This window comes from Pyxicephalus adspersus, chromosome 2 (genome assembly GCF_032062135.1).
Source record: "Pyxicephalus adspersus chromosome 2, UCB_Pads_2.0, whole genome shotgun sequence".
NCBI lineage: Eukaryota > Metazoa > Chordata > Amphibia > Anura > Pyxicephalidae > Pyxicephalus > Pyxicephalus adspersus.
In genome coordinates, this window is record NC_092859.1 from 116,369,834 (window position 1) to 116,391,684 (window position 21,851).

Sequence of the window (21,851 nt, forward strand, 5' to 3'; positions counted from 1 at the left end):
TAATTTGATGTTTTAGAAATGATCATAAAATATTTAACTAGTTGAAGTATAGATTATGCTATGGTAGCTAGAAAGTGTTGTTTCCGGATTCAATTTCCCTTTTGTTCAAATCTATCCTGTTATCACAGGTTATCCTGCTTGATTTCACCTTCCCCAGGTAGCGATTGAACCTGACAGGCGTTCTAACCTTTCCTCATTCTATCCCAAACTAAATTAAAATGCTTTAGAAGAATGAATGAATACACTTTACCCTTTTTACTCTCATACTTGCGTATCCCTTATGAACCAGAGCAGTTTTTACATTGTGATCTATTTGCTTGACACTTGCCTTTTCACTTAATATACTGTTGTGTTCAGAATATGAATTCTTTCTGTAAAAATATAACACAAATTTGATAAATTTCTCTTCATGTCTTGATTAGGAGTAGAATAGAAAGTGTTCCCAATACAATAACGTGTATGGAAATAAAAGCTATTAAGGATTTTGAGCTTTATTCCACCTTTTATTTTTTAAACACATTGCTATTTTTCTGAACACAATTGTAAATTATTAAAAAATGTTCTGAAGGATAAACTATAGATGAAAAAATTAAAACCAATCCATTTTTTTTATTTTGATAGTAGTAAAGTAAAGTTGCTTTAACTGTAGCATCTTTTTTTTTTGAGAAATGTCAACAACTGTTGCAATTGGCTGTGTTGGAGATTATTCAAAGAAAAATCACTTGCTTTAGAGCGTTCATGAACGTCTCATGCACTGTGCCCATTTAAACCCTCAATCTCATGTTCATGCTTTATTGAAATCTCAGTATAAAAATATTTTTCTGTATTGAAGCATCACATGGCCAGGCCCACATCTATGATTACAAGCTAAATCATTAAAGCATTGGTTTACATGGAAGCCACTAAAGCAGTAAACCAGGGTTTAATGTTTTTTTTTTTAAATATATATTTTTGACCTGCAGAAACCTAAAGGTACCCAAGCTGTACTTATCCCCTAATTACCCCAGTATTGTCCCATCTGTTTGTTTGAGTTGAACTATACTAGGTTTTAGTGCAATGGGTGCATTTTTTTTCTTTCCCCCACTTGGTCCAAGCCTCTAATTATTTGACTCCCTATTGTCTTTTTTGGCATAGAGAACAGCACAGTTGTGTGGTACATGTGTGTATTTTATGAATAATTCCATCCCTACACCTAACACAATGACAATTACAACAGTGGTCCATCAGAGAATTGTCATTGTGCATTTTTAACATATCATATACAGGTAGTCCCCTAGTTAAGGACATCCGACATACGGACGACTCCTAGATACGAAATGAATGGGGCTTCTCTGCTCGCTCCTGTGTGGGACAGAGGCTTGATAGGGGGGAAGGGGCGTTTTGTATGACTTACTTGCAGAAAAAATCATTTGCTAAACACAGCTCTTTAATGACCAAGACAAACTCTGCAGCTGCTTCTTTTTGCATATCAAAAGCATAGCTTGCTCCAGAAGTTAACGAATGTCTGGGCTCCATAGATTTTTTTTTTTTGCTTTGTTTGTGATTAACTCACAGTGAGGATTTTATACAGTAACTTACACTGCAGCATAGTAATATGTTGAGACAAATATCTGTCCAAATTGCATTTATTAAATTAATTAGGATAAATTAGGATACTTAAGTAACAAAAAAAATGTGGGTACATCCAATACCTAGGTTTTTTTAAAGATGTAGGAATACAGATTTTTTTTATTGAAATTCTGCTTTTATCCCCTGACCCCCCCCCCCCCTTAATAAACGTTCATCCAGACTTCACAATGTGAAAGAGCAATGTGTGCTGCAATCATTTACAAAATAGTTGCAAAGCAGCAGGTTTTATTCAACTTAGCTAAGTCAATTTATCCTAATTACATGTGAGTAGAAGGCTGCTTTAAAAACAGAACTCAGACACAATGCAAATTTTAGTGGTGGTATTTATTAAAGTTTTATTATTCCTAAACCATTCAAACATCAGTATAAAAGTATATTTATCATCAGGCCTCATATACTGTAACGTATGTATCTGTAATTACAATGATTTTTAGAAGCAGCTTATTCCATGGCATATAGAGTTTCTTTTACTTCTTCTTAAGTAGTTCTGTCATTTCTGGCACCGCCTACAAAAGAAAACAAAAAACACATTAACAACACATTAACACATTAAAAACACCTACAATAAATGAATGTAAAACAAAAGACAGCTGGACATTTGAAATATCTTCCAATACACAAAGTGAAGTTATGGGATTATTTCTGTTTATTGTAGAAATAGCTGTGAGACTAGAGAGGTGTCCCGCTGGTCCCACTCAAGATCCTCTGTAGAAAGTAATGCTTAAATTATTTACACTATCTGTGTTTCCATCAGGTGGAATTAATATGCTCCTACAAAATTTATTGGGGAAATTGTCTACATGGTGTACATTGTAAGTGGCTGTGTCTTAGATCCGGCCAGCAGGCGTCAGTTCAGGAACAGCATTAAAAACTGGCACTGCCACCTGCTTTTCCCTGCAGACCAGAGACTGGACACATAAGACATCATGGAGCCGTGATCCATTCTGGATACAAGGTATACATGCAGCTTGTGTGTATTTAAACAAAAACAAGGTAAAGTACAGCCCAATACGTCTCACATGTTCTAAAAAAAATTATGAAGGGTTTATTCCTATTTTAGGACAGGTGGCAGAACATATCAAACTGCATACAGTTGTTCCAGGCTTGTTGTCTTCTAAGGACTAGAGCACATGGAATCTACAAGACAGTATAAGTTATGGAGAGGTGGGTTATAGACAACCACCAAAAAGTCCTCCTGTAAACCTTCATAAATCACAAAGCATTTCCAAGCCATCACCATTTATTCCAAAGTGCACGCAGATGTTTCCAGCTTGTTGGCCATCATCGGTGCAGTGTACAGAAATGGTAGCAACAATGGTGCACTATTGGCCTGAGAAAGGAAGGAAGAATCGGCCTTGCCCTGCCCACTATTAAATAAAATGAAGAAAAAAGCTCTGCGTTGGCCCAGACTTAGGCATTAATTACTAACGGCAACTTACTTGACTTTGAATACAATATGTTAGGACCTTTTAAACTAACAGACCCTGAGGAGTGTCAACTTGGCATGTACAAGAATCTAAATAACCAGTCATAAACCATATTAAACATGCAACGAGAATTAAAACAATATATATGCCCATAGTCCAGCTTTTCCTATACAGTTTAAATTAGAACTTTGGTCTCAAACTGAAAATTAGCAAGCAGGAAGTTTTCTTCTTAAATGGCAAAAGAGGGATAATATGATATACTATGTCTCTGCAACAAAAGCATCTTACCTTCCTTTTTGTAATTCTCTTACATTGCAATGCAATATGCAAATGTGCCGCTCAGGTTGCAATCCTAGCATCTGCTGGTAGTCAGGATAAACAAACTCCCTTGTGCATGTGTGGGACTTAGGTCAACTCATCCCTATCAATCATGATGGGTAAAAACCTTGAACCCAACAGAAGAACTTTGGGCAATGTCAGTACTGGCATGGGAACTGGCAGACATTGCTGCAGCACAAGTTAGTATAAACTGTGCTCAGTTCAGCTTTAGGTGGTTTGCACATTGGAAGTGGTAAAAAAAAAATATTAATAATAATGATATTTCAATCCATTTCAAGCAAATATAGATCACAATTTTACATTCATGAATATATAATAATAAATTCTTATTATTATGAATAGGAACATTCATAAGACAAGAATGTATGTGAGGGACCATTGTCCTACTTCTACAATGAAATCAAACGAAAAAAACTCCTACCTTAAATAAGTCTGCCACCAAACCATAATCCGAAACCTGGAAAATTGGAGCCTCTGGATCCTTGTTTATGGCAACAATGGTCTGGAAATGAAGAAACAAGATCAAAATATCTGAACACATTTTTGTTTTATTTATTTTTTGGATAGCAGGGAAAGAGTTTGAACTTATATTCTGGAGACAAACAGAAAGTGAGCACCTTTACCAATTGTCACCAAATTCTTTTTTTTTATTAGTTTTTTTATTATTATTATCATCACCATACATCCATATTGCATCTGGCAGCTTGTCAGTCTGTGCTGCACTGATAAATTTCCACACATACCGAGGTCAATTTAGAGGGAAATAATCACTAATATATGATGTAAAAATTATATATTTATTATTAATCTAACCTATTTGACTGCAATGAGTATAAAAAGTAATGGTGCTTTGCTAGCCACATTTTGCATATATAGCCACATCAAATATATAATTATAGGAAATATTAGTAGTTAAAAAGACCTTCTGGGTTGTCTGTGCCTCAGCTGATGACCCATTACTAAGGGTTACGTGACATCACTTGTTTTGCTATACATTGTAAGTTTATATATCTTATTGCTAAATGAATTAATTATATACCCAAAAGCCATAATTGGGTAATAATTGAAAGTATGTGCTATTGTTGTAGTCGAACTAAGATGCCAGTCTCATTGTTCCTAAAGCAGAGCCACTAACAAGATATACACATACGGGCAGACTGCAATGTCCATATTACAGAGGCAGGATGTCATTCAGTATACATATTTACCTTGCTATCCTTCATTCCAGCCAGGTGCTGGATGGCTCCAGAGATGCCAACCGCAATGTACAGCTCCTGCAAAGAGCATAATACAGGTAAATCAGAAGCAACAGATCACTTTCTGGTTGTCGAATTTGTAGAAAAAAAAAAAAACTTTAGAAACAAAAAACAGAAAAATCACCAAAAACAAAAAGGGAAAATAAAAATGTTATTATGAACAATATTGCCATGAGTTAAACCCTTTATCAACGTTGAAGAATCAGGACAAGGTCTGTGACATCCCTGCCACTTAGGAGATGTGAAACAGAAAAAAGGCAATGAATGAATAATCCCTCTAAAAGCATTAACACTTTTCCTGGGTGGTGCACTTTTCATAAAAAAATCCTACAAGAATGCATTTTCAGCGAACCAAAACTACACACATTTATGTGTTTTACCTATCATTAAACACTGTCCTGTAATCCAATGTTCTGTCTGATTAGGAACCTGAAAGGTTAAGTGTTAAGACACATCTTCCAGTTACATTAATTTGATATTGCCATGGACAGGTATCTATGCGTTTCAAATATAAATCTTAAACAAAAAAAAAAAAAATATTTTATTCCATTTCCATTTCTATTTATTCCAATGGGCCAGGCCACAGCAGAGCATGTGTGTAATGTGAGAGAAAATTACTTTAACAGAATTATTTTGTATGCAAAGTCACACACTGTTTTACATGTAGGTACACTGAATAAACAAGACAACTAAATAAATGGCAAAAACCACACCTGTATAGTATATTGATTTATGTATCTGTAAAGCAAATAAATCAAGAGAATCAAACTTAAATAGTGTAGACAGGCTCTGTATTGCATACTAGGTCTCTGCTGCAATAAAACCAACTTCACAAACTTCTGCTTGAAGAACTCTCATACATTTTGGCATGAGCAGGATATATAGATCACAAAATGAGGTGTGTGTACTGGTTGTGTATTGTACACACCTGTAACCCCTATTGCAAACTCTGGCAGAAAACACATTTACTTCTTGGTTCACAATATATCTTTTATTCCATCATCCTCACTTTCAGAGAAACAGGAAGATGCTCCAGGAAGCAGTTCAGGTGAACAATAACACACACAGTGCCAGCATGTTACATGTGTGCACATCACAATATAGGTATTTATTCTGTATGATATTATCAATGATATTATTATAAAGCAAGTTGATGTAAATAAATAATTACTAAGTTTTACCTGAGCTATCCAGACTCATCCCAAGCAAATGCTGGGAAATCTAGCACAGGTCAAGTATAAGGACAGAGTACATACAAGTTCCACACATGAGTTGTGTGGAGCGGCAGTAGAAGAGGAGCATTTCTGAGCATAAAAGTTTAAGTAGATGGGATGGATATCGGGTGGGAGTGATTTTTACTTTCTTATTAAGCCCTTAAAAAGCTCTGGGCTGACAGCCTCTTTCATCCTGAATTATCCAGCTCAGCCTTTAACTGCAAGAGAACAACATTCGCAAATTGATTCGCAAGTCCTTTGGGGCCTCCGGAAAAAACATTAGATTGCTGTAAAATATTCATATGTCAGTGCATTTAGCTGAAAGCAGTTGACGTGCTGCTCCCTGGGGGTTAAACATAAAAGCAATTTGGCCAGGTTGTTCTGGATCCCCCTTTAATCCCTATTAACTCCTCTGCAGCCAGAACAGTGCAAGATGCGGTCTTATTAAAAACAACCCAACCTTCAATAGTGTTCTGATTTACATGTATGAATTGTACACTGGAAAAGTTTTATAAACTTAAAATATGATCATTTATATGATGCAGGTTATAAAATGTAAGCTCTAACCTCTATCCTAATGAGCATCACTGACAAGAATGAATTAGAACAATGCCTAGAATGTGCACCCACAAATTACAATAGGTGAACGTAGGAAGTCGATTGGTGGCTAAAAGCATCACACTCAGCACTTTTTATTCAGACATCTGGAGGTTTGTGTGTAACAGATACGGAGTATCTGAAAATGAATGCCTTTGGGTCCGAAGTCATAATATTTTGTCACTTTATCAAACTGTACATCTCATATTTAAGAATTCTTCAATCTGTTGTGCCACCCACATTCTGCAAAGCCCTTTTCCTGACCCCACCTGCGGACCCTGGCTCACCCACCTCTTCTTTGTGAATTCCAGATAGACAGCAGGGAATGTGTGGTGAAATCTTAGCTATATGAACCTGGAAGAACTAATTTCTGATCACTTCTGGGGTGAGAGCGGTCAGAATCCAGGTGGCAGTAGCTGGATATGCTTAACGCCTTGACAAAGGGGAAGCCATAGCACATGGTATCAGTTCTTCTGCATGAAATTGAAGAACATGATTTGTTCTGAAATGGAAGTCCTGACAACTTTTCCACTGGAGATGCAGCAGATTTGTGCTCCCAACCTGTGGGGCTTGAGGACAAAGGTGCCATGAAGGGTCTAATAAATCCTTAATGTAATAATAAAACAGAACCTGTGATTTACAGTTTCCACTAAAATACTAATGGCGCATTTTCCCACATTGGTGGAACTGATGAAGAGGTTTGTAGCTATGTAAGCTATAAAACAACTCTAAAATTACAAGAACATGTCTAATTGAATGTGACTAAGCACCAATAGTTACATGCTCTGTACATGTTCTAAAAGCTGCATATTAATATTAATATTTTTTTTCTTTTAATGGCTTTGTTCATAGTAGCAAAAATACGTGTGGACCTAATGTAGTTTTGGTGAAAAAAAACTGACTATATAATTAACCAACTGTGCTTACTGCTGGTCACCAAAATGTGCTTGGATATATTCCGGGTCACTGGCCAAAATCAAAGTCAGCAGCGAGTTAACTAAAAACTGTTTACCTGTATACATTTTCTTGGTTAGTCAAATATAACATATTGATGATACCAGTGGATAAGCACTTCAGAGACGGGCAAGAGACTGATTGGTGGTAAAAGAGTCCTACCAAAATAGTTTTTACCTAGAAGCTGAGAAGCCCAGTTTGTGTGCAAACTTATATCTGTCTTTTCAGACGCAATATTCTAAAACAGCCATTATGTTCCGTGGCCATTAACCTGGCCAGTATAAATGAAATGACAGCACTACAAACTTTAAATGAAAAGCTAAAGATCTTTAAATGGAAAGGTAATGGAATTACATCTAAATACTGTAATCAGTGGATCTTTGTAAACCACCAGCCCTGATCAACAGCCAACAAAACAAACCTATCTGGATAAAACCTGCTTTAAAAAAAAAAAAAAAAAAAAAAGCATGTAATGTCTTACAGAACCTCTGTGTCTTGCCTACAAATTTCACCACTCAGTTTTCAGGCAGTAGGGAAAGCCCAAATCAAGACATGCCTTTATAAACACAAAATCTGTTTCTGGCAGAGTTTTTTTAAAGATTTATACAGAAAGGCTCCATGTGATTAGGTTAAAACACTTAAACCCATAAATTACTGTAAGTTTTTTTGCCTCTTTTTCTATGTAGCTGTGAAGTGAAAAGGTAATTATAACCAATGTCGATGTATGTAAAAAATATAGTACTTACTGGTGCTACAATTTTTCCTGTTTGCCCCACCTGCATATCATTGGGGACATATCCAGCATCTACAGCTGCACGGGAGGCACCCACTGCAAACAAAAAGATGGTTACCATAAATACCTCAATTTAAAACTATATAACTTACAACTGTCCTTATTAAATGTATTGTTAATATAAACAGGGATTTGCATAAGTATTCATCCCACCTTGGACTTTAGTGCTTTTTATAGTGCATGATTTTGAAATCCAGTAGACTGAATTTGGGTTTTAGGTCACTGATCCCAACAAAACTATATGATCATGATGCCAAAAAAAAGAAGTAAAAAAAATACTTATATTTAAATAAAATAGAAAAACCAAAAAATCCTGATTTTTAAATATTTACCCCCCTCTCTAATAATAAAAGACAAACCAATCACTTTCCACTCTCATGAAGCTTCATAAATGAAGTCCACCTATGTGAATGCAGCAGTACATGATCTACAAACAACTGCACCTTAATTTATTCAAGAATATAAAAAACAAAATCCTGAAACAAAGCAGCTACCAAAACAAGTCTGGTGTTACACTCTAAAGATGCAGCAATGAGATATTTTTCTCCATCCTTGGAACAGTCCCTGGTACACCAATAAAATAGATATTTTAAATTAAATTAGATATAATTAAAATCCATATTTAAAATTTGGCAAGAGGAAGGTCATTATTGCAGTAATGGACAGACCTGAAAATGGCTGTTAAACAAAATGCATTAAAAAAATTAAGGGGTCCACTACAAAATAGCATAAAGAAAAGAAAGTGTGTATTTTAATTTCCTTTAACCCCCCCAGGCGGTAATCCCGAGTGAGGCTTAGGGTGAAATTTCATTACAAAAAGTGGTACCCCGAGCCATTCGGAGTTGAATCGAGGGCTTACCTGGTCCTCACGAGCCAGCAGCGTCCTCCAGCGATGCCAGCACAGGCATCTGTGTCCCCTAGCCTTGCATCCCGGAGTGTGAACGTTGGAGAAATAAGGCTAGGGGATGCAGATGTCGGACGGGACTGGCGGGAAATTTAAAATTAGAAGTATTTTCAAATGTACCGATTTGACATTTAAAAATACTTAAATATTCATACGGCCAGGGAGGTTAAGTAGGGTTTTGAGCAGGAGGTAAAAAGACATCTACATAAGACCTTTCATTTTAGGGGATGGCCTGCTAAAATGTAAGCAGTAGAGGAATTAACCCGCTAATGGGCTTTCAAAATGTTCCTAGACAGGCCAATCAATTCTAGATGTGCTCCCCTCTTCCTTATTAAGCTGTTGAAGTAATTGTATCATGTCTTTTGAAATTCCTGTATCAGCACACGCTGTTCCTAGGTAGTCATTCCGTATGGTTTTGCGCAATGCATTCCAAAACGGTAACACTCTACACAGATCAAACTTTAGATGACATAAATGTATATTTATATTACCTGCAGCATGCAGCTGATCTGCCAGATCATACAAAAGTTTAAAGTTATCCCCACTTTTCAATCCTCGACCTGGGAAAAAAAAATAGACAATACAAGGGTGAGCTGCAGTTATTATTTCCAAGTTATACTAAGAGTTTAATGGCAAACTAAATCTTTTTAAACAACTACACAATAACACTTTCAAACAAACACTATATAAAAATTGGTTTACAAACTATGTCAGTGAAGAAAAATGTGAGCTTCTACTGCCAACTTACCTCCAGAGACCACAACTTTAGCACTGGTTAGTTCTGGACGGTCACTTTTGGTCAGACTTTGCTGCAGCCACTCAGATTTTCCAGCCGGTGGAGGTGGAGAGACTAAAGTTATAACAATATTTTGTGTTACACAACATTGGTACTAAAATATTTCTTGTATTTATATTTTCTCTTTATTTACACTTTAATAGATTGAATGTCCCACATGTCTAATAATCATTATTTAGGAACCAAGGGAAGTAGCGTTACATACAGTTCTGGGTATCTGGTGAAAAACATGTATTATCATTACTATCATAACTTTAATGATAAAGTTGCCAACATTTCTCATAGTCATGATTTCTTACCATTTTCAAGGCTTGCGCTTCCTCCTGAACTCTGAGCTGCTTCAAAGGATGTGCCTCTAATAGTGAACACTTTTACAGACTCATCACATTTCACTGTACATAAGGCATTTCCTACAGAAAAGAGGAAATGAAGGTGATAACTTTGTCCACTGGGAAAAAAAATGTTTTAAACAAGAGCAGAATGATCTAATACCAAATTGGGTAAGTGCCCACAGATCAGATTATGTACAGAAAGGCATCATCAGTACAAGGATTATTACACACAACACAAACATGTACATAGTGCTTATTACGCCTATATTCCAACTGGTCATTTATTAATTCAACTGTAAAACACATAAAAATGTATTCCAAAATACAGTGTAACTGTAATAGAGCTGTTGTCATTTTTGCATAGCAGTGTGTTTTTGTTTTTTTTATTAATTCACTGCTAAAAGGAAAATGTACTTTTTTCTGTTCTATTGCCTGTATAGCCAAAAGCCTTTTTTGCTTGCTTGTATATTTGGAAACCAGTGAGGCATTCTCATTCTAGAGTCTAGACAGTTCTTAGGTGCTGCAAAAAAAAAATCAACTAAAATTAGGTACACATACTAGTGTCCCCAAATAAGATCTATAAAATAAGCTATATTGAAGATTCAAGTTGGACAATATTTATTTACATTTTCAGCAATTAACTCCTATGTAGCTATGTCAATCTTCTTATGGCCACCTGGAATTTCTGCAAAGACTATTTATTTAATGTCATTGTTGTATACGGTATAATAGAAACCCACCATGTTTGTTATCCTTCCCCTCCCTACATCCTGATTTTTGTTTGTACACATTTTTTATATGTTTGTTCAATAAAAATTTAAAAAAAAAAAATTACTACACACACACACACACACATATATATATATATATATATATATATATATATATATATATATATAAATAAATCTACAGATATATTATTGGTAGGATTTAAAATGACTTTTCATCATCATTTAAAACTAAGTTATAAGATAACCTTAAATATAGAATATAATATAATATAGAAAGAATATTTAAACGAGCCATAAAAAACGAACTTCTAAAAAACAGCCGAAAAATGTAGGTGATGTCTATAGTTAAAATATTAGTAGCCTGGCTCCGGGGATTTATGCAATATTACTGTAACCTGATCCCCTCTACATACAAAGCCCCAGGGACAGCTAAGATACTTAATACATATTTAAGGAATGCTAAAATCCATAATATGAATGGACAGGAGACTCACTTTCACTTTCTCTCTTCTAATACAGCCATATAATGTATTCTCATACCAGCTGATTTCAAGACACATACCAAATAATCATCTGTATTCTATATTCTTTACTGATATTTAAAGTGACAATTTGAAGAATAGAGCCATCATCAATGCCCATGGCACAGCGATGGAGAAAAAAAAAAGAAGCAAATCTAAATGTGAAAATGCTGTAAAGAAACTGGCAACAGGCATGAACTCCCCACAGAAATTAAGTCATTTGGAACCTTTTCTGTGGTTTTCTTGTGTTGCCAAAATGCTTGTTCTCCCATTAAATGGCCACATCAGAACGGCAGGCCAGCTGCCATGTTACATTTAGTCTCAACACCATATGGTGTACACATATTTGCCACATCCGCTACTGCCAGATCTACAGCTGTTGCTGGTAAAACCCAGAAATGGGCAAAGAATTAATGAGATACTAGCACAAATATTAAGAAAATTAGGCAAGATGTGAAGGAAAGATATTTAACAATTTAGAAACAATATATGAGTGAAAATGTGTCTTCCATAGCCTGTGTTACCCATAACCAGTCAGAACCTTTTATTTCATATGACCCATACCAGTCCAATATTATGGGTAACAGATTGCCCCCAGCAGTTCTTCCACTGATAAATGGTATCCATTGGAAATAGTAACAATGAAAATCTACATAGACATGACAATCTGATAAGAACACTAAACAACTGGAAAATGTTATGAGAAAATTTTGTATTTAAAATACAACCCCCTACTAAAAGCACCCACTGTAAGACTTCTTAGGTTTCATGTGGAAGTACAAAAGGGATGTATTTATAAAGCAGGGCATCTGACATTTAGCACAATCCCTGGTGAACAATCAATCTGTGGAATTTAAACAACACGCAATCCTGTTTTTTAATAATAATAACTCTCCAACAGAGAATGTGTGCTCCAGGTCCAATTCAATGCTATATAAATAAACCTCCAAGTTTTCAAACTTTCACTGCAAGCAAAATGAAAGCACCGTAAGCCACAAGTCCTGCAACAACCCCTTCAAAACAATATCAGACCTTCTGATACAACAAAGCCGATTAACTAAAGGGTATAGGATTGTTCACAAAACATGTGATTATCCCCTCATGGTGATAGGAAATAATTACCAACTTTAACAAAAAGTTTTTTTTTCAAAAAATTCATTGTGAGTGTGAGTATAATAAAAGTGGAACTAAAGTTGAAAAATAAAAAAGCAGGCATGTTGTTTTGCTGAAGGGTACAGGAAATGTCTCTTCCAAAATTAAATTACCTTACCAGCCTGTGCATTTTGCAGGTTTGGTTCTGCAACCATCTTGATTGGCCAGGTAAAAATGGTTTAACCCCAACCCCACCAATGGTGTAACGTGTGCATGGCAGTTAAATGGACCCCTGGCAGCCTGGGGTATGCAAGGATACCCGGAATCATGCACTGTACTAAAGACAATCATGCACAGCCAGGCAATAAACAACCTGCCCGCTTGCAATTTCTCATTTTTAAAGTTTAGTTCCGCTTTAGGTATGCAAGGCAAGAATTGAAGATAAGTCTTGAGTGACAAAGAAAGATAAAGAGAAAAGGAAGAGAAGTGATACAAAAACACATAATTTTGAATGACATTTGTAAAAATAAAGACAGAAAATCCTTATTACGTAAAGAACATTCACCCGCTAGCAATCAGGAACATTTGTGTGACAGCTGCCCCAGCCCAGCCTGAGCTTTACACTGGGGACATGACTGGTGGAGGTGGATACTCCAATGTGTCCTCCCATTGGGATTTCTCATCCCAAGGACACGGATTGTATGTTGTTGTGACGAGTTCTCAGAACAGCAGGAATTATTAATATTTAACAGAGCATGTGGGGCAGACAACACTTGATATTACTCTGTGTAAAGGGTCTTTTGAAGAGGGGTGAGGGGAAATGCAGATGGGCTAAATAAAAAATATTAGTATTTTTATTTCATATTCAAGTCACTAGGTAATAGATTTCATGTAAAAATCGGAGTATTTTAATAGGTAAAAGCATTTATATACATATATTATCATTATAGCACCATATTTTATAAGCAAACTAACACAATTGAATGGCAGAAATAACAGAAGATACGCTAGAAATTTTAGATCTAAATTCTAAATCTTCTATTGATAATCTGACTACTGCTTTCCAATAATGAACCCGAGTGAATGTCCTTGCTGCGTGTGTTTATAATTAAATGCAATGTGCAATCTTCTGTGCAAGTCATGTTCTTGGAGCCCTAGTTATAAAACAGGGAATCTGACATTCCCTCATGGGAATCTTCCAGGCCCATGTGTTTTAATGGCAGTAATTGATTCCCACCAGGGAAAGTTTGAAGGAATGTCAGATTCCCTGTTTAATAAGTAGAGCCCTTAGCTTTTAGGTATGCCTCCATGGATTTACACATTAGGATACACTGAAGTAAGATGACAGCTCATTCACCAAATGTACAACACCACAATTCAACACATTCTTTGTGTGTTGTGATAACCTTTAGTGTGGGTTGCCGACTACAGTCATAGTAGGTCAGAGTACCATTCGATAAAACGCAACACGGTGCACATTTTATTAATGTAAAGGTGGCCGACCGAGGTTTTTAACGCTTTCCAAACACACATTTCATCATAGAAAACAATATTTATACATTCCAGTGCAAAATCCCCAGCTATAGCTATAAAAAGGACAATATTGCATGTTTTTTAGACTGTTACATGGAACAATATTTGAGAGAATTATTTACCATCATACTGGTTACTTATAGTCAAAGTTCTGATTAGAAGGCACCATGGCTATAAATTATTAGCTAGCTTTAAGCATTCTTTGGCAAGAAATAACAAATGAAAGGCTGTCACCTGTATGCCCAATAAGTAAATAATTACGGCCCAACATATGACACATCAACAAAGTCACATGAAGATGTAAATTATAAGAAAAAGGGAATTGAGACTATCACACTGTAAGGGGTCTATTTATAAAGCAGTTAATCTGACATTTGCTGAAACATTTCCTGGTGGATATCTTCCAGGTCCATGTGTTTTGATGGCAATGACTGACTCACCACCATTGAATGTTTCAGTGAATATCAGATTCACTGCTTCATAACTGGTATTTCAATTTCAGAGGTAGTGACTTTAATCTGAGGAGATTTAAAAACTGTGCCTCAGTTTACTCCAAGGAAGTAAATGACTTATAAACCAAAAATATGTGTGAAAATGGTTTAGAGAGATATAAAGTTAATTAATGCATACTGATCATTTATAAGTAAAATCCTGCTTTTACTAGTTGAATAGAACATTAAAAGTGTTTTGTTCTATCAGTTAAATCTTGTCTGAAATCTTTTGTACTTGGTTTGTAAATTTGTATTCTAATGCCTGTGATTATGTGCTGGTTTATAAGTAATTACGGCTTGGCGTTTTTGTAGAACAAAACCCCTCTCCCTCCTGAGGGAGCTTTTTTGGTGAAACGCGTCAAAAGATGGAGTTGCATGAATAATTCTATTGATGTATAACATGTATGCAGTATAGGGGAGTTTTCCAGTAGAGCTCTAACATTTTATATTATGGTTGTTTGCTTGCACATTTTATATAATAAAACAAAACTTTGTAAATTTTGATGATTGTGGTTAGAATTATACAATAGTACATGTCTGCTTACCGGCATATATTGTCCTCACAAATGTATCTGGAGACTTAATGTCAATTATATCAGAAACTGGGGCTACATCAAGCTTTGCTGCTACTCGTGGCAGTAAATTCTGTAAAGGAAGCATTCAAAACAAGTTAACATTCAAATAATTAATTGGAACTCCTATTTAGGGAACCCTTCTCCATATAATTTTAAATAGCATTTTACAACACTGTCAACTAAACTGAAATACAAGCGTATATTGGTTACAGCTAAAGTTAAACTTGGAGAGTTCTTCAGATGTGAACAGTTTACAGGTTTCTTTACATTACTGAAGTTGCTTACTCGGATTTCACTGCATGCTAAGCATCTCATATTGTGCATTAGAAGCTGCACCAAATCAGGCACAGCCAGTATTATTTCCTAGTTGGAGGACATCCTGCATCATCTAGCATTATTTTTTTTCCTTTTTATTACTGGATGTTCCTTGAGCACAATTTCTTTTCATTGGATTTCATCTCTTTTAATAATGAGGATTTAGCATTACTAGCATTACTTATTATGTGGGTATTTGATATGACAGTCTGCATGCCAATGCAGTTTGCATAGGAAAGCCCAGTGCCACACACTGACATACATCTATTAAGGTATTCTGATATTTGTACAACTCTTTCCAAAGGTCAGCCCACTGCTTGCATTATGGCTGAGGATTTTGAGAGAGAAGTAAAGCAGACAGGTGAGTAGCCTTTTGAAAAATGTGATGTACATCACCCCGTCAACAATTTTCACCAGACACAATCTATCTGCATTGCATGGAAAATGCAGAGACCCGATTTCATTAGCAAGTTGGTAGGCTAATTTATCATAGGCACACTTTTTGAACAAGAGAGTTCAATAAGTGGGACTTTCAAAGTACTACGAAGTTAAAAACATCTTTTTTTATACATCAAAAGGAAAAAAAACTATATACAACAAATAATGGATACAAACAAGTGATGGCATGTGATTTTTGCATATCAAATCAAAATATTCCAATATGTCAATAAGAAAGATATCACCCCCCTGGAGACTATCTCTTATGAGTAATAAATTTAGTGGCTGCTTCTTCAGGAATAAATATTATTAATAATGATCAAGTCTAAACATATAAAAAAAGAGGGGTAATCAAATATTGGAAAATAATCAATCATCTTAACATCCTAAGTCCTGCTAAAAACACTTCAACACATTTTAACATATGTCCACCTGTGACAGAAGTTCACTTACCTTTCCAAAGGCTGAGGCTCCAGCACATATGTGAGTAAAGTTAAACTGTTTTTGTGCTTCCAATATCAAGGGAGTCAGCTCCTCTAATAAAAAAAAAAAATCATTGTTTTAATCATGGATTTTATATATGCTTGCTAAATAAGTTATTTTTCAGGAATGAACATGGAAAACAACATACCGGTATGTTATTGACAACAACAACTTAAAATAGGAATGATTGGAAGCTTACACAAGAATGCAACAGTACATCTTCAGAAAAAAAACACACAGGAGAGCCAGGAGATGAAGAGATGTAAAAAAACACCTTTCTGTAATGTGACAAAAATATGGGGGACCAACTATGTTTTCCTTTTAAAATAACATTAACCGACTGCTCTGCTGTATCAATTTAGCATGGTAAAAGTTCAGCTCTGTTGACTGACAGCACAGATAGAAGAAATAAAGGTTCCCTCTTATTTAGAACAATGCATAATTATTATAACACCTATTCTGCCCATTCAGAGCTGCAGGCATTAGAATCACTCCATGGTGGGTTTAGACAAAAGTATCTAAAACTTTATGTCCAACCACAAACTACAAGAAACACCATCCTAAAGGTCACCATATACATGTGTTACAATCTTAACACTATGCAGTGCAATAGACCAGCGGTCGCCAACCGGTGGTCTGCGAGAAAATTTTGGGGGTCCGCGGCTCTGGCCAGTGCACCCCTGAGCAGGTTCAGAGAAGGACCCCGCTGGGGGGACACACCGGCCAGTGCCGCAGATCATGTCCTCTGTGCAGTTCCTAGGCTCAGGAAGGTAGATGGGCTGTGTCCCTGAACATAACCCTCCCACTCTCCCATCGCAGGCTTCGATCAGCGATGGGAGAGTCAGCGGGGTTATGTCATAATTACATCATACTGGGGGAGTCTCTGGCATGTGCGGTCAGGAGCCGGTGATTTTAGTGGTCCGCGGAACTAAAAAGGTTGGGGACCACTGAAATAGACTGAATAAATGAATATAAATTATTAGTAGTTTATAAAGGTTAGCATATTACATAGTTTAGGTCATTCTAAAGTTGATTATAAAAATTGTAATGGCCCTAGATTTTCTCTAACCTTCAGATGAATGTATGGTTCGGGAAGCAAAGGGAAATTTCACAAATGGAGCACAGACAAACATAAAAAACTATTTTAAGTCTTGAATACATTGCCGGCAGGGCGGGGAAATTCAAATCCACTGGTATTGCATTCAATACAAAATGACTGTATTAAATGCAATACAGTGGATTTATAGGTGTAAAAGCAGTACATTGTCTTTCATGAACATTTATTTTACAGTATAATATATATAAATATATATACACACACACATATATATATATTTTTTTTTATTTAAATTATTATTTTGACATGATTTGTTTTTTTTTTTTTAACATGTTCATGAGGGTGATTGGTGAAAATACATGTGTTTTTCTGCATTGAATTGCATTATAATGAGTTATATTTAGGTCTATGGGCCTGAATAATTGAAGCTCTCCAAGGATTGGATCTGGCCCAGGCTTGAAAACATTTGCTAGCAAATGAAGAAATGCATTCCAGGTTTGCTGGATCACCCAGCTTCACTGATGAAAGTACATCCTCTCCAGCCTTGGAGATCTTTAATAAATCAGGCCCATAGACTTAGAACAGCTCAATATAATGCAATTCAATGCAGAAAAGCACATGTATACTCATCAATGATCCTCATCAACATGCTGTTAGCAGTATTTACTAGAAGTTTGACAAAACAGATTACAGAAGCAAAATTATGCTTTATTACTACACTGCAATGAACTACTTTCACTAGCACACTAGTCCATATTTCCATGTGTTTAATCCTTACAGGTAATATACTCATGGTAAGGATTTAGGAAATATAGACTAAGAAAATGAGAAATAAAATGATGGGCACAAAGCTTTAGCAATAATCTTGTGATGTTATCACTTCCTAAACTTATCCAAATCTCACCTGGTAGGAGACCTTTATATGCATCATTCTGAGCGACAAAGAGCTTGGAAACTCCTTCAACCTTTGATAACTGCTCTGCTACCTATAAATGTAATATAACAAAGTTAGAAGAAGATATCACACCAATCTTCATCAATTAGCATTTTCAAAACTAAGCACTGCACATGCCAATGCCATTTTCAGTATGTTTAAACCCTCTGAAAATATCTTTGGAGATGATTTTCCCATCAGTGCTTTCGAGCTTTAGGAATACAGCCTCCTTAAATTGCGTGTAAACCTTCAACCTAAACATTTGATCGCTTTTAAGAGGGTGGGAAAGGGTTAGAACCCCTTTTGGAAACTTACTGCTTTCAAGTTTTGTTAGAAAGGCTGACCCTCACTTGCTGTCCTGCTGAGAACAGAATTTTTTTGTTATTTCTGCATACAGGTAGTCCCTGGGTTAAGGACATCCGACATACGGAGGACTCCTAGATACGAATGGGGCTACCCTGCTCGTTCATGTGCAGCATGGAGCCTTGGAGGGGGGAGGTGAGTGGTTTGCATGACTTGCAGAAGAAATCTTTTGCTAAACACAGCTGAGACTGAGCTGTTCTGCAAGCTCTTTAATGACCAAGACAAACTCTCCAGTTGTTTCTTTTTGCATGTCGAAGCACAGCTTGCTCCAGAAGTTAATGAATGTCAAGGCTCCATAAAGTTTTTTTTTAATTTTTTGCTTTGTTTGTGATTAACTCACAGTGAGGATTGTATACAGTAACTGACACCACGCTGCCTAATAATATGTTGAGACAAACATGTATCCCAATTGCATTTATTAAATTAATGTACCTGTTCTGACTTACATACAAATTCAATTTAAGAATAAACCTACAGTCCCAATCTCATATGTACCCTGGGGACTACCTGTACATTGCTGAATGAGAGGTTTCCACACCTGGGGCTGGGGCAGGTTTCCCATCTGGTAAAACAAGAAGGGTGAGTCTTCCTGAAACCCCTGATATTGCTGCAGGATGCCATCATTCATATATCTGTCACTCAAATTACTCTCTATAGAAGTCTTGAAATACATTTTGGGCCTCTGTGAACCTCAGGGATAAACTAGATTTGATGAGAGCTAATAGGAAGAATGCCCTCATTAGGATGACAGGAAAGAATGTCAAAATGCCACCTTTCTAGACTGATAAAATGATCACTGGGGTCATCCTAATGGCTCTACCAAATGGCAGTGCAGACTATGCTGATAGGAGGTCAATCAGCCAAACTTCAAGGAACCCCTAACATCCCCTGGCAGTACCATAGGGTTCAATGTAAACCCTGGTTGAGAATAGCTGCTGTAGTTTTGCCACTGGGCAAATTAAGAAGTTTGCCCGGCCAATCACAGCCTGGAATGAGCTTGGTGATCCCATACCTTGCCGCAGTCAGTTCCGGCCACCAGGCAGGCCACGTCTCCCCCGAGTCTCCTTGCAGCGGATATGGCATTGAGGGTGATTGGGGTAAGCTGCTGGGTGTCATGTTCTGCAATGACCAGGGTGCTGAGAAGTCTGCGCAGGGCCGATGACTGGAAACAAAGACAATTATCAGCAGATGGATGACATTTTATAGGACATATAACAATAGAAGCCATTATAATACGAGTCATATCAGTGTCCCTAGTATTATCACTACACATTACATAACACTACTGGTGTCCCCAGCAAACTACATTCTCCTTCCCCTCCCCCCCCATCAGACAAGTACAGAATAGCTGTGACACAAAGCACAGCGGCCTCCTCACCCCCCGCTGTGTGCCGGTACTCAGAGCTCGGTACATTCCTGCCTGTCAGAATAGAGGTGACCGGGACTGACGTCACCAACTTGCGACGTACAGCTAAGGAGGACGCATGAATTACACGCAGCTCAAATCCAGGGAGGACGAGATACTAGGTCACGTGGTGCGGTACCTGCCATGTGTGCTGTGTATCAATGTCACGTGATGTCACTGATCTCTGGGGGTCACTACTGCTGGCTATAGAAAATGATTACCACGTTCTGTTATCATTGTATCGTTTTATTTTTACTTGTAATAAATATAGAAATTGTATTTTACTCCAATGTATCAATGTGTAACACCAAGCACTGTGTACTGGGAGGCACAGAGTATAGCAATGTTATACCTGTATAGGCTGTACCTAGGGTTACCAGCCAGCCAATGGGGCTCAGGCTACAGTGTACATTGACATGCGGGTGTACATGATACATGCATACATATAAAGAATATTTGTATCACTACAAAGTACATTATTACTTCCTAAGTAAATAAGCTGAACATTTACTTTGTTAAGGACAACTAGCCATGTGCAAGGATACATAAAAAAGTATTTTTTCTATCATTTCCCTTTGGCTTTTCAAAACAATGTTACAGCTCACAGCAGTGTCACTCTCCCAGACCCGAAATTTACTGCTAGAGAATATTAATATTATTACAAAGTATTTATATAGCGCCAACATATTATGCAGCGCTGTACAAAGCCCATAGTCATATCACTAGCTGTGCCTCAAAGGAGCTCACAATCTAATAATTAGGCCCTGAATGTGGCCATTTTGGATCTCATAGCACTGTGATCGGGTGCTCTTTTCTACCCATTTGATGTATCTCCTCTGCTCTGCTCCTCTCCAACAGACGAGTCATATGGGAACAGTTTTGTTCCACTTGTTGCTTTGGCAGGGTGTTGCCTTCTGTCTCCCTCCACTCCTTTCCACTGGTGGGTTAGGAAAAAATTGGGGGCACCTTTGGATTTTACATACTTTCAGCCACTTCAGTCCTGCTTTGGCTTCTTCTCAGATGGGTGGGATGGGTAGGAACCTTTATCTCTGTCATCTAATTTTCTGAAGTTGTCTGGCCTGCTGTCTGCCATGTAAGATATCTTCCAGCCAAAAGATTTCAGTTGACCGTACCCACTTCCTCCCACATGTTCTCCCTCTGATGTTCCCCTCCTCCAATGAGTTTAGGAACATAAGTATCCCATCTCTCTGTTCTAAAATCCTTGATCCAGGGAGTCTTCTGATCTCCTGCATCCTTCTGATCTATCAATCCATTGTCCCCTTTTTAGTTGTAAAACAGAGGGTTGTAATTTTACATTGCGGTCTTAGGGGGTTTCAAGTATCAGCAATCTTTTCAAGGCCAGAGAAGAGGAAGGACACCCATCCGACCTCCCTCAGTTGTAACCTATTCAGCCATTTCTCATAGCAGCTACATATTTGTCCGCGGCCATACTAAACCACTTTGTGCTGCCTGTAACTCTTTGCTTTTATTTCATACTAAGCAGATACCCAGCCGGTATCTGCTTCCCCTGGCCTGATGTCCCCAACGCATCTGTGTAGCCTGGCAAAGCCCAGCCGGGCACGTCGAGGGGACAGCTGCAGGACGCTGCTGGAACATTGAAACCAGGTAGGACTTAGCTTAGCTTAGGTAAACTCCCTGGCATTTCCACACT

At 37.1% G+C, this 21,851-nt stretch overlaps 1 protein-coding gene across 1 annotated transcript; it reads right to left on the reverse strand.

The window, feature by feature from the left end:
* Positions 1-1,934: 1,934 nt before the first annotated feature.
* On the reverse strand, positions 1,935-20,308 carry ETFA (electron transfer flavoprotein subunit alpha). The gene is made up of 12 exons (XM_072402026.1): positions 20,153-20,308; positions 19,787-19,936; positions 18,382-18,463; positions 16,391-16,473; positions 15,155-15,254; positions 10,209-10,319; positions 9,862-9,963; positions 9,605-9,673; positions 8,163-8,245; positions 4,604-4,669; positions 3,817-3,897; positions 1,935-2,135 (listed from the first exon to the last, which is right to left on the reverse strand). The coding sequence occupies exons 1-12, from the start codon at positions 20,186-20,188 to the stop codon at positions 2,097-2,099; spliced, it is 1,002 nt and encodes a 333-aa protein (XP_072258127.1). The 5' UTR covers positions 20,189-20,308; the 3' UTR covers positions 1,935-2,096.
* Between the last annotated feature and the right edge of the window lie 1,543 nt (positions 20,309-21,851).

Excerpts from the sequence above, each read along its gene's own strand:
- ETFA (XM_072402026.1), bottom strand. The coding sequence starts at position 20,188 with ATGTACCGAGCTCTGAGTACCGGCACACAGCGGGGG. Across the intron at positions 19,937-20,152 it reads GTACCGGCACACAGCGGGGG|TCATCGGCCCTGCGCAGACT; the intron begins GTGAGGAGGCCG and ends CTTTGTTTCCAG. Across the intron at positions 10,320-15,154 it reads TGTGAGGACAATATATGCCG|GAAATGCCTTATGTACAGTG; the intron begins GTAAGCAGACAT and ends TCTTTTCTGTAG.